This window comes from Triticum aestivum, chromosome 1A (genome assembly GCF_018294505.1).
Source record: "Triticum aestivum cultivar Chinese Spring chromosome 1A, IWGSC CS RefSeq v2.1, whole genome shotgun sequence".
NCBI classification, from domain to species: Eukaryota; Viridiplantae; Streptophyta; class Magnoliopsida; order Poales; family Poaceae; genus Triticum; species Triticum aestivum.
The window spans coordinates 1,332,469-1,346,654 of record NC_057794.1 but is presented as its reverse complement, the minus strand read 5'-3'; the positions used below and the strand labels follow the sequence as shown (position 1 = coordinate 1,346,654).

Below are 14,186 nucleotides of genomic sequence, written 5' to 3'. Positions count from 1 at the left end.
ACTCTGTTTTCCCATCGCCTCGCCAGGTCTGGTTCGTATTCACTCCTTCCTCTACGAAATACTCGCCAATTGCATGACCTAGATCGCCGACGGTGGGCCGTGTCGGTCCATCGCCCCGCCATGTCCGAACCCGACGTAACCCCGCACATACATCCAGATCCAACCGCTTATCCATCTCATCCCCCGACCGAACGGTTCTGATCATCGGCGGTGGCAAAAGTCTCGCTTGCACGCTTGGAGAAGCACGAGAAGACGCACGCCGCAGCCACAGATGGCATCACAACACACACATTATGTTGCTATTATGTTGTGTTCTGCCACGTCGATATTCGATCTAATCCTCACATGTACATTTAAATCAGACCGCTTATCCGCCGCATCCCACGATCGGACAGCCCAGATCAGCAGCGTCCTCCGGTATGTTTGCTTGTCTACTCATCACACAAGAGAAAGAGAAAGAAACACCGCGGCCACACGGATGGTATCACAAACACAACACGCACTCTCATCTCTGTTTTCCTGATTCGTATTTCCTGCCTTCTCTGTTTCCCCAACCCATTCTCTCATCTCTGTATCGTCTCGCGCTCCCCTCCTTGGCTCGCTCCCCCCGCTCCGCTGCCTAGGGTTTGCGCCGAGCAGATCCGGCCGGCGGCGCCGCCGCCGGACGAGCTGACCGGCCCCGCCGTCCGTCCGTCCCCGCACGGGGCCGCAGCCCGACCGCCCCGACACCGGCCGCGATCCGATCCGTGAGCGCCTCCCTTCCATTTCCCCAAACTTCCTCCCTCCCCGATCTAATCCATCCTCCGTCGCCGAATCCAGCGCTGCCGCCGAGGGAGGATGTCTCCACCGCCGGCGTCACCCGCGCTGTCGGCGCAGAAGCTGACGACCAACGACGCCCTGGCCTACCTCAAGGCCGTCAAGGACAAGTTCCACGACAACCGCGCCAAGTACGACGAGTTCCTCGAGGTCATGCGCGACTTCAAGAGCGCCAGGTCTGTATCCCTCCGTCCCCATCTCCCTCGCCGCATCTCAATCGCTCCATTCCGGCTGGGGTTTCGCCGGAACGGGAAACCGAAGGAAACATGTTGGCCGATTTAAGTTTGTTTTCCCCTTTGCCTTTGTGATGATGGTGGCAGGATCGACACGGCGGGCGTCATCATCCGGGTGAAGACGCTCTTCAGCGGCTACCCGGAGCTCATCCTCGGCTTCAACGCCTTCCTGCCCAAGGGCTTCGCTATCAAGCTGCAGGACATCGACGGCACCGGCGACAAGAAGCAGCCCGTCGACTTCATGGAGGCCATCAACTTCGTCAACAAGATCAAGGCCAGGTTCCAGGCCCAGGACCACGTCTACAAGGCATTCCTCGCCATCCTCAACATGTACCGCATGCACAACAAGTCCATCCAGGACGTATACCAGGAGGTACCTCATCTTCTTCTTCTTCTCCTTTTACCTGTAGAAAGAAAAGCATTTCCTGATTTATCTAGATATGTGGTGCTTGTGTGCATATGATGCTAACACGGATGGGATTGATCTAGGTTGCCACGCTGTTCCACGACCACCCCGACCTGCTCGAGGAGTTCAAGCATTTCTTGCCTGATACGTCCAACGCTCCGCAAGTGCTGGCCGCTCCTAAAGCCGTCTCCGCCAAACAGGAAGCCCCGGCCGTGCCTTCTGCCAGTGCCAGGAATGTGCAGAGCATCAAGGTAAATATGGACATGGACCACTGATATGGTTTCCTGTCTTCATTTCTGTATTTTTATAGTTAGTGCATAGCAGGGACAATTTCTTTTCCTTATATGTGAACCAGCAACATTTACTCTATTGAAATTAATGAAATGTACCGATGATGGAGTTGAGTTCTTACATTGGCTTTTGGATCACTGTGTATTACTAGTTGGCATTGGCTCCTCCATGGCTTGACTTGACAGTTGTAGATGTAAAATAATCCGGCATATACATTTGGACTTCAATGCTGTAATACTCCCTCCGTCCCAAAATAAGTGTCTCAACTTTGACACTTACTTTGGGACTGAGGGAGTCCTTCACTGGCCACAGAACTTCTATGCTGACCTTTTGTTTTCTCCATCTCCAGAGAGAGAGGCCTCAGCCATCAACTGCTGAGCGTGACAGCAGTGTTGATCGCCCTGATCTCGAGCATGACCCTGACAGAAAGCGTGTCGACAAGGAAAAGGATCGTAAGATCGACCGGGACAGAAAAGATCATGACAAGGATGCTGAGTTTGAAAGCAAAGATTTGGACGGAGGGCTACGCAAGCGCAAAGCTTTCTCAAAGAAGCTGGAGGGTGACACACACCAAGGGGCGGCAAGCATCTCTGCTTCGTCGTACAATGATAATGATGCACTGAAAAGTGAGTCCCTGACCATGTTGATAATAGGACTGAGATGTCTTTTCGTGTGGATACTTGTGCAGCATGGCATCATCAGTGCCTTGTAGATCTCCAGTTTCTATTAATTTTAGAATTTATCAGTGACTTGCGTATGGCCCTGTTAGCTTCAGAATTTATCTTGTGCTTTTATTCAGCTTAGCATACAGCCTCGATATCCACTTTAATAATGCCCTACACAGTCCTTCCTCTTGGATTTATAGATTCATTTCTATCATTCAAAATCAGGTACATACACCCAAGAGTTCCTTTTCTGTGAGAAAGTCAAGGAGAAGCTAGAGCCTGAAGCTTACCAGGAGTTTTTGAAATGCCTTCACATATACAGCCAGGAAATAATTACAAGAAGTGAATTGAAAAATCTGGTAAGTTAGACCGATTTGTTATAAAGATAAATTATGAATCTTAGCTAATGATATCTGTAAAGAGTTTGTGAGATACCCTACCCAACCACTAGATAAACCTACTGTTGTGTTTCTGAACATGGATAGCCTTGCTTATTTTCAGGTACATGACATACTTCAGCGCTACCCAGAGCTTATGACTGGATTTAGCGAGTTCTTGGAACATTGTGAAAACATAGGTAGACCACATATATTTATTCACTTGTGAATTTATGTTTGCTGAATGCACTTTCTGTTTTATTATGTTCTCCCCCATTTCTAAAGAGTTCCTTTACTCTGTAGATGGTTTTCTGGATGGAGTCATCAATAAAAGTAAGCGATCCCTTACCCTGTAGTTTAAAGTTTCATTGCTTCTACTCTTTATAGGGATTCTTTATAGTAGTTCTTTTTTTAAATGAAGGGCAAACATCACGAACAGTCAAGGCATTGGAAAAAGAGAGAGATAAAGGGCGTGCAGGGGAGGACAGGGAAAGAGATGCTGAAAAACTGAGCGAAAAGGAACGAGAAAAGCTTGATAAAGTGTCTGCGCTCAATTCTAAGGAAGCCACTACCCACAAAGCTGCTGCGTTCTCTTCTACCAAAGAGAAGTACCTATGCAAGCCAATATCAGAGCTTGACCTCTCAAACTGTCAGCGGTGCACTCCCAGTTACCGACTTTTGCCTAAAAATGTAAGCTGGTTCAACTCAATGTACTATCGTCTTTTTTTACTCCCTGTCATTTCTGTCTGACAATTCTTTCCACAATATCTCACACTTCCTTTCTTTTTGCAGTACCCCGTCCCTGCTTCAAGTTGCAGAACTGACCTTGGAATCTCTGTGCTCAATGATCACTGGGTATCAGTTACCTCAGGAAGCGAGGATTATTCATTTAAACACATGCGGAAGAATCAGTATGAAGAAAGCTTGTTTAGATGCGAAGATGACAGGTTGTGTAATATGTTTCATACTTTGATTGCATCTTACTGTGGGCACCAGCAAAGCATACAATAGTACATATTAGCAAAGCGCCCAATTTATAGTTTCACAATCCATTTGTTTTCTTTTATAATAACATGCTTCTCGTTTCATTAGGAAAATCAAAGCGGCACTTGAACAACGTAACTCTGCAATAAATGAAAATAACTTACATCGGTGCCCTTCTTAGCCCTTGAGTGCATCAACAGGAAAAAAGGACCCACCCTACCAGCAACTCTAGGACCATAACCTTAGACTGGGTACAATCTTGTTCAGTTCAGCAAAACTTTCATGCATCTTCATTTCCTTACCAAGCATCCAACATTAACTGTTGCTGCACCATTATGATGCTTGGTGCCATCTGTTCTCCAAATGGCAAACCACAGGAGCCCCCATCCTTTTGCCCTGTATAGACTCCATTGGAACCCCATTGAAGAATTCGGTTCCGGTTCTCTTTTGTTTTCATGTTAGCCCAAAGGTTAATCTAGTGATGCATGACTACAACTGTCAACTCTCTGGAATCATGATGCACTTAACTTTGAAAATAGACATTAATAACAGCAGCAACAACAAAGCCTTTCTGTCCCAAACAAGTTGGGTAGGCTAGAGTTGAAAACAGGCAATTGATCCTTTCTGAATTGTCATGCACCCACAATTCTTAGGAAAATGAAAAGCCACTGACTACAAGAACAGAGTCCATCACAGTAGGAAGTTAGAAAGTACAATTGTCCACAGCCCAAATATGTATAGCCGTAGAATACTGAAGAAATAACTGATTGACAGTAACCATAAAGCAAGAAAAGACGTAAAAATACTCTTCCATAATTTGTATGCGTTAGAGATTTCATTTCAATCATAAATAAGATGCTTTTGCTTGACCAGAACCTGTTCTTAATCATAAATAATATGTCCATAACAGTTATATCACACTTTGTGTTTCTTTTTCTGCATTGTGTCACCCATTAACCAGGGTAGCATTGTGTGCACAGCTTATCTTGCCATTTAAGTTGCCCGTGGATGATAATTAATTAGTTACTCTTTGTGAAATGTACTTTTCAGGTTTGAGTTGGACATGCTGCTGGAATCAGTTAATGTGGCGATTAAGCGTGTTGAGGAGTTGATAGAAAAAATGCAAGAAAATTCAATCAAACCAGACAGCCCTATACGCATCGATGAACATTTGACCTGTAAGTATCTGCCAGCATGTATGGTAGTTCTTTGCTGCATGGCTTTTGAGTGCTCTTCTATGGTTGAAAAGAACATGCATATCATTTAACTCTTTGTGCTTTTGACAGCTCTGAATTTGAGGTGCATAGAGCGGTTATATGGTGACCATGGCCTTGATGTCATGGATGTTCTTCGTAAAAATGCGAGTGTGGCATTACCAGTTATTTTAACTAGGCTTAAGCAAAAGCAGGAGGAATGGTCAAGGTGCAGGTCAGATTTTAACAAGGTTTGGGCTGAAATATATGCCAAGAATTATCACAAGTCCCTTGACCATCGCAGTTTCTATTTCAAACAACAAGATTCGAAGAATCTGAGCACAAGAGGTATGCATTTATGATACTGCAACTGAAATCATCAGGCTGGGTCACAATGGGAGTACGATAGGTAGTATCATGCATGCCAACTATGCATTTTAGCTTATGTGGCACACAATTAAATGAGGAAGGAGAGGGTTGATACCATACTATGATACCGTATTGTATTAAATGATGTACTAGTGTGTGTCTTGCATGGCAATAAGTGAGACTGCTATGAACCAAGTTATGATACTATGATACCAAGTTATGATACTGTGATACCAAGTCTTGCATGGCAATAAATGAGGCTACTATGATACCATGTTATGATACTATGTATTGTGGAGGTAGTATCATACACTAGTATCATATGCATGATGCTACTATATGATACTTCCCATTGCTTCAAAGCTGTATTTTTTAAACTACCCCCTCCCCCCATGTGCAGCTCTATTGTCTGAGATCAAAGAAATTAATGAGAAGAAAAGGAAGGAGGATGATGTGCTTCTTGCCATTGCTGCTGGGAATAGGCGGCCAATAGTTCCCAATATGTCATTTGAGTATGTAGATTCAGAAATTCATGAAGATGTTTATCAGATCATCAAGTACTCTTGTGGAGAGGTCTGCAGCTCTCCAGATCAAGTTGACAAAGTGATGAGAACCTGGACGACATTTGTGGAACCTATTTTGGGAGTTCAACCCCGAACTCCTGCCGTTGAAGATGTAGGTGTGGTAAAATCGAAGAGCCGAACCCCCACGACTGGTCTTGCAAGTGCAGGGGAAAGTAATAATGTAATATCAAACGGCGCAGTCACTGTTAAGCAAGCCAATGGAGATGAAAGCATTCTGAAGGAACAAGCACAATCTTCTCGTGGTTTATTGGCGAATGGAGTTTCAGAAGATGCTCAAAATGGTTTCCATGATGCTGATCGAACTGTCCGCAGAGGTGAGGGGCCATCTAACACTTCATTACATCAGACAGAACAGAATCAGCGGAGAACAAATATGGAGCTTACATCAGGTTTGTGCTGTCCTCTGTTAAATATGTGAGGGTGCCTTTTAAGTTACATTTTAGCGTAGCTAATTTGTTACGACTGTCTTAGCCAATTCTAATTGGTTTAATTTGCCTTTCAGGTACTAATTCTTCTAGAGGTAATTTCTCTGGAAGTGAGTCTGTTGTTGAAGCTATGGGTGGCAATGAAACAATTCCATCTATAGGGGTATGATCATTCTTAAACTGGGTTTACTTACTAGTAATTGTTATGCTTGTATGTTCGCTTTCATGCCTTTAGTTACATTGTGTCTTTTAGTTTATTCGTATTGGTGGCAATGTTGTTGATGCCAAGTGTAATCGTACATTGTCGACTAAAAACCATGAAATTAGTAAGAACCTGTCTAGTTTTACATGTGCGATGTGATATGAGCACAACCTCGAACGGCCGCTGATTTGTCTTGATCTTTTACAATGCAACATCCTCCGAAATCCACCATTAAAATCTCCCAATTACGCGAGCAGCACACGTAACCTGAAGATGGGGTAACGACAACCAACAAGAAATCCCTCGACCTATGTTTTTGAGGTGTCCTGCCTTAGACGCTTAGGTGGCACTTAGGCGATAAGGCGCCCGGACAGCGCCTTACAAATATGCCCGCCTTAGGCGTCCGCTTTAGTCGCTTAGGCGCCACCTAGGCGCTAGAGCGGGTGGTGCTCGCCTTAGGTCCGCCTTATAAATAATGCCCTCGACACACGAGGTATCTCCCGCCATAGTAGAACGTAACCAGCATGCAACCCGCCGGTGATGGACCTCGATCCAATAGCTACAAACCTCTTGATGTACGCATGAGAATCATCTCGCCAAAGTAAAATCTTGAATTAGAAAGTTCCACAAAGATAGATAAATTGGACACCCAGAGGGCCGCTTCATTGTGGATGTCTAAAGCTCAAAATTCAATCTAACTATAGCCAGCCCGTTTTATAGGTGACACACCTGGTCGTTCCAAACCGAGTCACGAGTCCCAAGCAAACACGTAAACAAACCTGATATAGACTCCTATTCAAACTAACAAAAGATTTTCCTAACAAATTATGCGGCTACCTTGATCACTAGCAACCGAATTAGACTTAGTACGTGACAAAGGACTATGGAACGATGCAAAGGAAGAAAACATAACGTAGCTAGCTTTCCTTATTTCTTGCCATGGATTTGAACACAACCTGTTTGGGGGAGTCCTGAATTTTGGTCTGATCTCCTTTTGTGGTGGAGGCATTTGGAGCAACATATAACCAACTAAAACCAATGTTCAAAAAAGCGGATAGCGTAAGCGAAGCGGAAGGCCACGGCTTAGAGCAATGAACGCTTTAGCGCAGCTTAACTGCGCTTAAGCGTTTTTGAAATTGGCTAGAATTTGACAGAAGCACAGGAAAATAGGGAACATGGCACATGGGTAATTGAATAGCATCTAAAATACAGTTCACACCATAGCGAATACACATCAGGTTCACATGGCAAGCAAAGGGTAGCCCGGTGCATATAGCTCCCGCTTGCGTAGGGTCCGGCCACTTTGGGTGTATTGTACGCAGCCTTTCCCTACATTTCTGCAAGAGGCTGTTTCCAGGACTCGAACCCACAAGGCAACAGCTTTACCGCTGCGCCAAGGCTCCCTTCCTCACATGGCAAGCAAAATAACAACTAAAATGCAGTTTAGTTCAAATAGTCATAACCTAATAGAGATCATGTGGCCAGAATTTTGCCAGAATATGAAGGAAGTTCCCATACAGAGCCTAATAATAAGATAAATGGCATATTGCCATAATTGCGCACGCAGACAAGCAAAAGTAGTTCAAAAACAGCCAAATTTTTAAAAGAACGTTTAATATACCGCTTAGGGCAAAAGCGAAGCGGTTTGCCATTGCTCAGTGCTTAAGCGCGCTTTCCTGAACAGACTAAAACTTGTCGCATTAAATTACCGTGGTCAAAGTCCCTTTCCTTTTGTGTAGCACATGAAATAGCTTGAAGTATTTTTGGACGTGAAAGAATAGCTTTGGCACCGATGGTCGGGTTGCTATCTCGCACGTTCGTTCTACCGCTCGCTGAGTGTTGTTTCCCCTTTTGGCAAATCAGAACGAGAGAGCCTCACTGGTCCCCACCGGTTAAATTCAGGGGGGGGGGGGAATTAGGAGGAGGTGGTGGGCCAGTGTTGCTTACATGCGGTAAATTAACAGGGAAGGATTGAGAATAGTGGAGGTGGTGGGCCCATGAGTTTGCATGCGAGCGCAAGGGATACAAGCTAGTGGGGCCAGGTGGTACATGGGACAGCTAGCCTCCCGTGCATGCCTCCTGGTGTTTACTAGCTGGTTACGCGGTGGGCCTCTCCCATGAAAGGAAACTGAAAGGAGACAGGGCGCTCTGGGCGCTGTCCGAGCCGGCGTTGCAACCCCCACGTGCGAAGGAGCAATTTCGGATGGTCACATCACCATGCATATGCCCCTTATCCTAAAATAGATTTCAAGAAACTTATGCTTTGCTTATGTTAATTTGTATTCTTTTTTCACAGAGAGGAGAAGCTGGGAGGCCAGGATCTGTGCCTCAGAAGAATTCAAAGGTTGAAAGAGAAGAGGGAGAATTATCTCCTAATGGGGATTTTGAAGAGGAGAATTTTGGGCCTCTAGGAAATGCAGCTGTAGACGGAGCTTTGAAGCCGAAAGAAGTTTCTGCTGGTAGAACTAGAGCAGCTGAGTTTGCTGGAGAGAATGACGCTGATGCGGATGATGAAGGTGACGAAAGTGCCCAGAGATCTACAGAAAGTGAAAATGCATCTGAGGCTGGCGAGGACGCTTCTGGTAGTGAATCTGGTGACGGCGAGGAGTGTTCTCGGGAAGACAACGAGGACGAGGAGGATGCTGATCATGATGATCCTGATGCTAAGGTTGAAAGTGAGGGTGAGGCAGAGGGAAACACAGGCGCACATGATGCCGATGGAGGGATGTCACTATCCTTTTCAGAGCGTTTGCATAATACAGTTAGACCACTCGCCAAGCATGTCCCCACAGCATTGCAGGATCATGGTGGGAAATTTTCACGCATATTTTATGGAAATGATTCATTTTATGTTCTGTTCAGGCTACACCAGGTTAGTTGTTTGAATACATACATGCCTATATAGTCAACACCCCTTTTGACATGTTCTTTGTCTATATAGCCAACACCCCTTGGCTAACTTGCACTGATCTGCAGATCTTATACGAGAGGCTCCTATCAGCCAAGACAAACTCTTCTACAGCTGAAAAGAAGTGGAGAACTTCCAAGGATACGAGCTCCCCACACCAATACTCAAAGTAACATTGCATAGCTACTCTGCTCCATTGGGATGTTTCACCGTGATGGATAACTAATGTGCTGTTAGTGCAGGTTTATGGGTGCACTTTATAACTTGATTGATGGCTCTTCTGACAACACCAAATTCGAGGACGACTGCCGTTCAATCATCGGGACTCAGTCCTATGTTCTTTTTACATTAGATAAGCTGATATACAAAGTTGTGAAGCAGGCAAGTTGCCTTAATGATTGCATCTATTATATTGCAAACATAGTTCTGTTATATTAGGAAGTGCTTACAGTATCATTTTCATGTCTGTCTTCAGCTTCAAGCAATAGCAGCTGATGAAATGGATAACAAGCTCCTCCAGCTTTATATATATGAGAAGTCCAGGTCTCCTGGAAGGTTCTTTGATCTAGTTTACCATGAAAATGCTCGGGTTCTTCTCCATGACGAGAGCATATATCGATTTGAACGGGTTAGTTTCTTTACAACACATTCATGTTTCAGTGATTTGCGTAGTTACTTTCATTTTGCCGTGCCGTGTTACCAGGCAATGTTTCTCTTAAGAAATCTCCTTTCTATACAAACTTGCTCACTAATCAGCCGGATAAATCCCCCAAAAATTCGAGTAACACCTTGAGAGGGGCAGGGGCTTCCTGCATTTCATATAGCAGAAGAGAATTGCCTGGTTAATTGGGAAAAACCGGGCAAAAACCAGATAATTCCCAATTTGTGAGAGAGGCTGTGACACTTTTCAGACACCTGATGTTCAGCCCCTTGATAATAAATCATGTCAACTGTTAGATGTTTGTTTATATAATGAAGTTTCCCAGGGTCAACAGATAGAGGGATACATCTGCAGAGGATTATTCGTGTTGTACCAAACCACTAACTCACTCTTCCTGCTGTAATTTGCAGCGCTCAAATCCTACGAGATTATCTGTTCAGCTCATGGAGTATGGGCATGAAAAGCCTGAAGTAACTGCAGTCTCAATTGATCCAAACTTTTCGTCATATCTTCATGACGAGTACTTGTCGAGTATTTCGGATTCAAAAGTGTCTGAAGATGTGTTCCTTGAGAGGTGAGTATTTTTCTGGCATCGCACCGTGGCTCTCATGATCTTCATCTTGTTCTTTTCATGGGTTAACCTCATCTCATTTTCCCCAGGAATAAGCGGAAACGCGGGAGCAGCAATGGTCCTCAAGCTTCCTTAGCGGTCATGGATGGTTTCAAGGTCGCGAATGGCCTTGAATGCAAGATAACCTGCAAATCCTCAAAGGTAATATACGTATATCTTGGTGGGAAGGAGCATTGTGCCCGCCAGTACCATAGTGATGTGACATTGAATCTACTTCGTTTATACCACCGAAAGAAACTCTTGGCTGATGGTGATGCTGCTTTGGCCATTGGCCATGTGACATATTTTGCTACATTTTTACTAATTAGTCAAGTATGGTGTCATATTTGCAGGTTTCATATGTCCTTGATACAGAAGACTTTTTATTCCGTATGAGGAACAGGAGGAGAATCTCATCTGGTGCAACCGCCGCACCTGGCAAGGCCGATTTTGTCAAGGCAGCTGATGTCGTGAAAGCACAGCGGTTTCATAAATTTCTTCTTTCTAGGTCCTAGGGCCATGCTGGCAGATTCTGGTAATTTGTCTAGCTTACAGTGACATATGCATTGTTAAACACACGCACACACACACACGCACACGCACACGCACACGCACACACACACACACGCGCGCGCGCGCGCACACACATATAGATTATCGTCTATCAGATCTAATCCGGAGCCCTTGATGTTTTCTCAGCCATGGTATCATCTAATCCAGAGACGACGCTGACGTGCTTTCAACAAATGTGGTGGGTGGGAAGCTAAAGCTGCTTTCCAACCTTTTTGTGCCGAGAGGGACCGCTGGAGCTGGTAAATACCAACCAACCAAAGCATGTAGGCAGTCTTCTTGTTAAGTTGTTACCCGATGGGATGCGATGTCGCTGCTGCTGCTGGGAATGTGTATATTATTAATGTTATGTATACCCAGAAGAGAATGTGACGTCGTGTTATCCATGAGGGAGGGAGGTTATTGTTATTAATCTTGCCGGTGGTCTGATCAACTGATCATTGTTAGTTGTTACTGTCCATATGTTTTTTGTTTGTTGTTGTCCTGTCTCGCTGTTACATTTGCTCTCGTGGTGAAGCAAACGCAGACTTGATTCAAATCTGGACATTGCTATATTTGTTGGTGATGCCAGCCATCTGTGTTAATTGGATTGCGTTCCTAGTGGTTCTGGATCGTCATATGATTAATTTTGCTGTAACTTTGATCATCAATTCATACACAATATTTACTTGCAATAGATCATCAAAGCAAAATATATCTTTCCATCCATCCATCAAGCAATCAGCTTCTGAGGGAACAATTTTGGATTCAGTTTCAGTTTCGGCCCTGAGAGGAAAAATGCGGGTGGGCATTTTTGCCATTTCATACTTGCAGCTGCAGGAATGTGGTTGGTGGCAACTATGTCCCTTTTGTGAGATTGTGTCTTTTTTTTAGTAAACTGTGCATATCATTAATCGACAATTAGAATACATGTACAAACACACGTGGCAACAACTAAAGAAACTAGGAGCTGACAGATGACCTGAAAACTAACAGCAAAGTGGAGGAGATTGACCATAGTTTAATCTCTCTAGCAGATCAGGCCAATGTAGTACTAGTACAAGTGGAATTTGATTAACATTTAAAGTTGGACCAAAAAAACCCAGCCCCTCCTGCGTCGCCCTCGTCCCCACCCTCCACTCCCATCCTCCTAGAGGGCGTGGCTGTGCGAAACCCGACCGGCGGCAGCGGGGATTTTTGGCATTCTCTTGCAAGGCTATAAGTGGAAGGAGTGCCTTCTACTTGTCATGCCGGGGGTGGTGTGTCGTGAGGTGGTTGGGTGGCGGTGTCTGGGGCAGCGATGCCGGGACGACAACCCCAGACAGTGGTCCACACGGTTGGCTCTCCGACCGACATCATAGCGGCAGTGGTGGCTTACACTCTTGGTTGTGTGGGCGGCGAGGGTGGCTCAAGCACGTTCTATGTCGTTGAGAAAATGTTCATGAATTTTAAAAAATATGGAATTGAAAAAGATATTTGCAGATTTTAAATTTGATAGCAATTTCCATAAATTTTCGCAAATTTTTAAAAAATTGCTAATTCCGAAAATGTTCATGAATTTTAAAAAGTAATCTCGAATTCCATAAATCTTCAAACTTTTAAAAATGTACAATAGTTCAAAATATGTTCAAAGAATTAACTTTTTTCTTGATTTCAAAAGATGATTATTAATTAAAAAATCTGAAAATTTGGACAAATATTCATAATTTCAAAAAACAAGTTTGAGAATTCAAAATTGTTCGTGAATTCAAAAATTGTTCGAGAATACAAAAAGAGAAAAATATTTACAAATATGAGACATTGTTCATGAAATTGAAAAATCTTCACAATTTTTTAAAATGAAAGTATAATTGTAAGTTAAAAAAATCATCAACTTGAAAAGGTATTCATGAATTAGAAAATTTTAAAAAGAAAGAAAACGAAAAAGTGAAGATGAAAAAAGATACCAAACTAAAAAAACCCGAAAGAAAACACTAAAAAAACCGATGGTATGGTTCTATATAACCTTTCCAAAAAAACGATGGTTTGCGTTACCACGCTAACCGTCGACCTCTGCGGGAAATAGGCTCGCTGCCAACCCGCGTCCATAAAGGAAAATTCTATATGACGCACGTCAAACTGTCGAGGGTTCGCACAGGATTCGGAGCAAGCGACGCGATCTGGGCCAGCCCGTTAGCGGTTTCTATAGCTATGGTTTTCTCCGGTTTTTCTTTTTTCCTGTCATTTTTTGTGGCTAGTTTTCATTCAGTTTTTTTCATTTTTCTTTTCTGTTTCTTTTTTCTTTTCATTTTCGTTTTTATCTTCTCTGTTTCTTTCTTCTTTCTTATTTTCTTTCCTTTTTCTGTTTCATTTTTCAAAAATCTGCAAAGTTGAAAAACGTAGAGAATTCAAAATTGTTTGAAAAATCGAAATATGTTTGGGGTTTTAAAAAAATATGTTTTCAAAAGAAGTTCACAAATTTGAATAAGTGTTTGTGTTTCAAAAAATGTCCTCCAATTAAAAAAATGTTTGTGTTTTAAAATGTTTATAAACTTGAATTTTTTCAGATTTTCAAAAAATGTTCGCGTTTAAACAATATTCGTAAATTTCAAAAAATAAGCACAATGTGCCAGGATTCAAAAAATATACGTGTTATTTTATTTTTTGGATATGGGGATGCCAAATGATACTTATGAATTTCTATATATACGTGTTATATGAACTTGTGGATATTTGGATATCATATAAACTCCTGGTTTCTCCAGTTAAAAAATAAAATAAAAAGTTTGTCGAGCTCCAAACTCGGCAACGGTATCAAGTGGCACCACCTTTGTGGCTCCTGTCTTTCTCAAGTTAAAAATAAAATAAAAAGTTTGCCGAGCTCTGAACACGGCATAAGGGGTCATGTTGGTGATTTCTGCTGGAAATGTTTGT

The 14,186-nt window shown here is 43.3% G+C and overlaps 1 protein-coding gene across 1 annotated transcript; it reads left to right on the top strand.

The window, feature by feature from the left end:
• Positions 1 to 471: 471 nt before the first annotated feature.
• On the top strand, positions 472 to 11,848 carry LOC123184001 (paired amphipathic helix protein Sin3-like 4). Its single transcript, XM_044596300.1, has 22 exons — positions 472 to 746; positions 820 to 992; positions 1,137 to 1,422; positions 1,539 to 1,706; positions 2,096 to 2,372; positions 2,637 to 2,770; positions 2,913 to 2,988; positions 3,092 to 3,121; positions 3,210 to 3,478; positions 3,581 to 3,735; positions 4,823 to 4,950; positions 5,059 to 5,313; positions 5,735 to 6,307; positions 6,421 to 6,506; positions 8,842 to 9,417; positions 9,522 to 9,622; positions 9,696 to 9,834; positions 9,929 to 10,081; positions 10,525 to 10,688; positions 10,775 to 10,886; positions 11,078 to 11,259; positions 11,424 to 11,848. The coding sequence occupies exons 2-21, from the start codon at positions 838 to 840 to the stop codon at positions 11,237 to 11,239; spliced, it is 3,999 nt and encodes a 1,332-aa protein (XP_044452235.1). The 5' UTR covers positions 472 to 746; positions 820 to 837; the 3' UTR covers positions 11,240 to 11,259; positions 11,424 to 11,848.
• Positions 11,849 to 14,186: the final 2,338 nt, after the last annotated feature.

Bases quoted from the DNA above. Each gene is read 5' to 3' on its own strand.
- LOC123184001 (XM_044596300.1), top strand. From the start codon at position 838: ATGTCTCCACCGCCGGCGTCACCCGCGCTGTCGGCGCAGAAGCTGACG. The intron at 1,423-1,538 runs GTACCTCATCTT...GGATTGATCTAG, and splicing joins TCCAGGACGTATACCAGGAG to GTTGCCACGCTGTTCCACGA. The intron at 4,951-5,058 runs GTAAGTATCTGC...TGCTTTTGACAG, and splicing joins CATCGATGAACATTTGACCT to CTCTGAATTTGAGGTGCATA.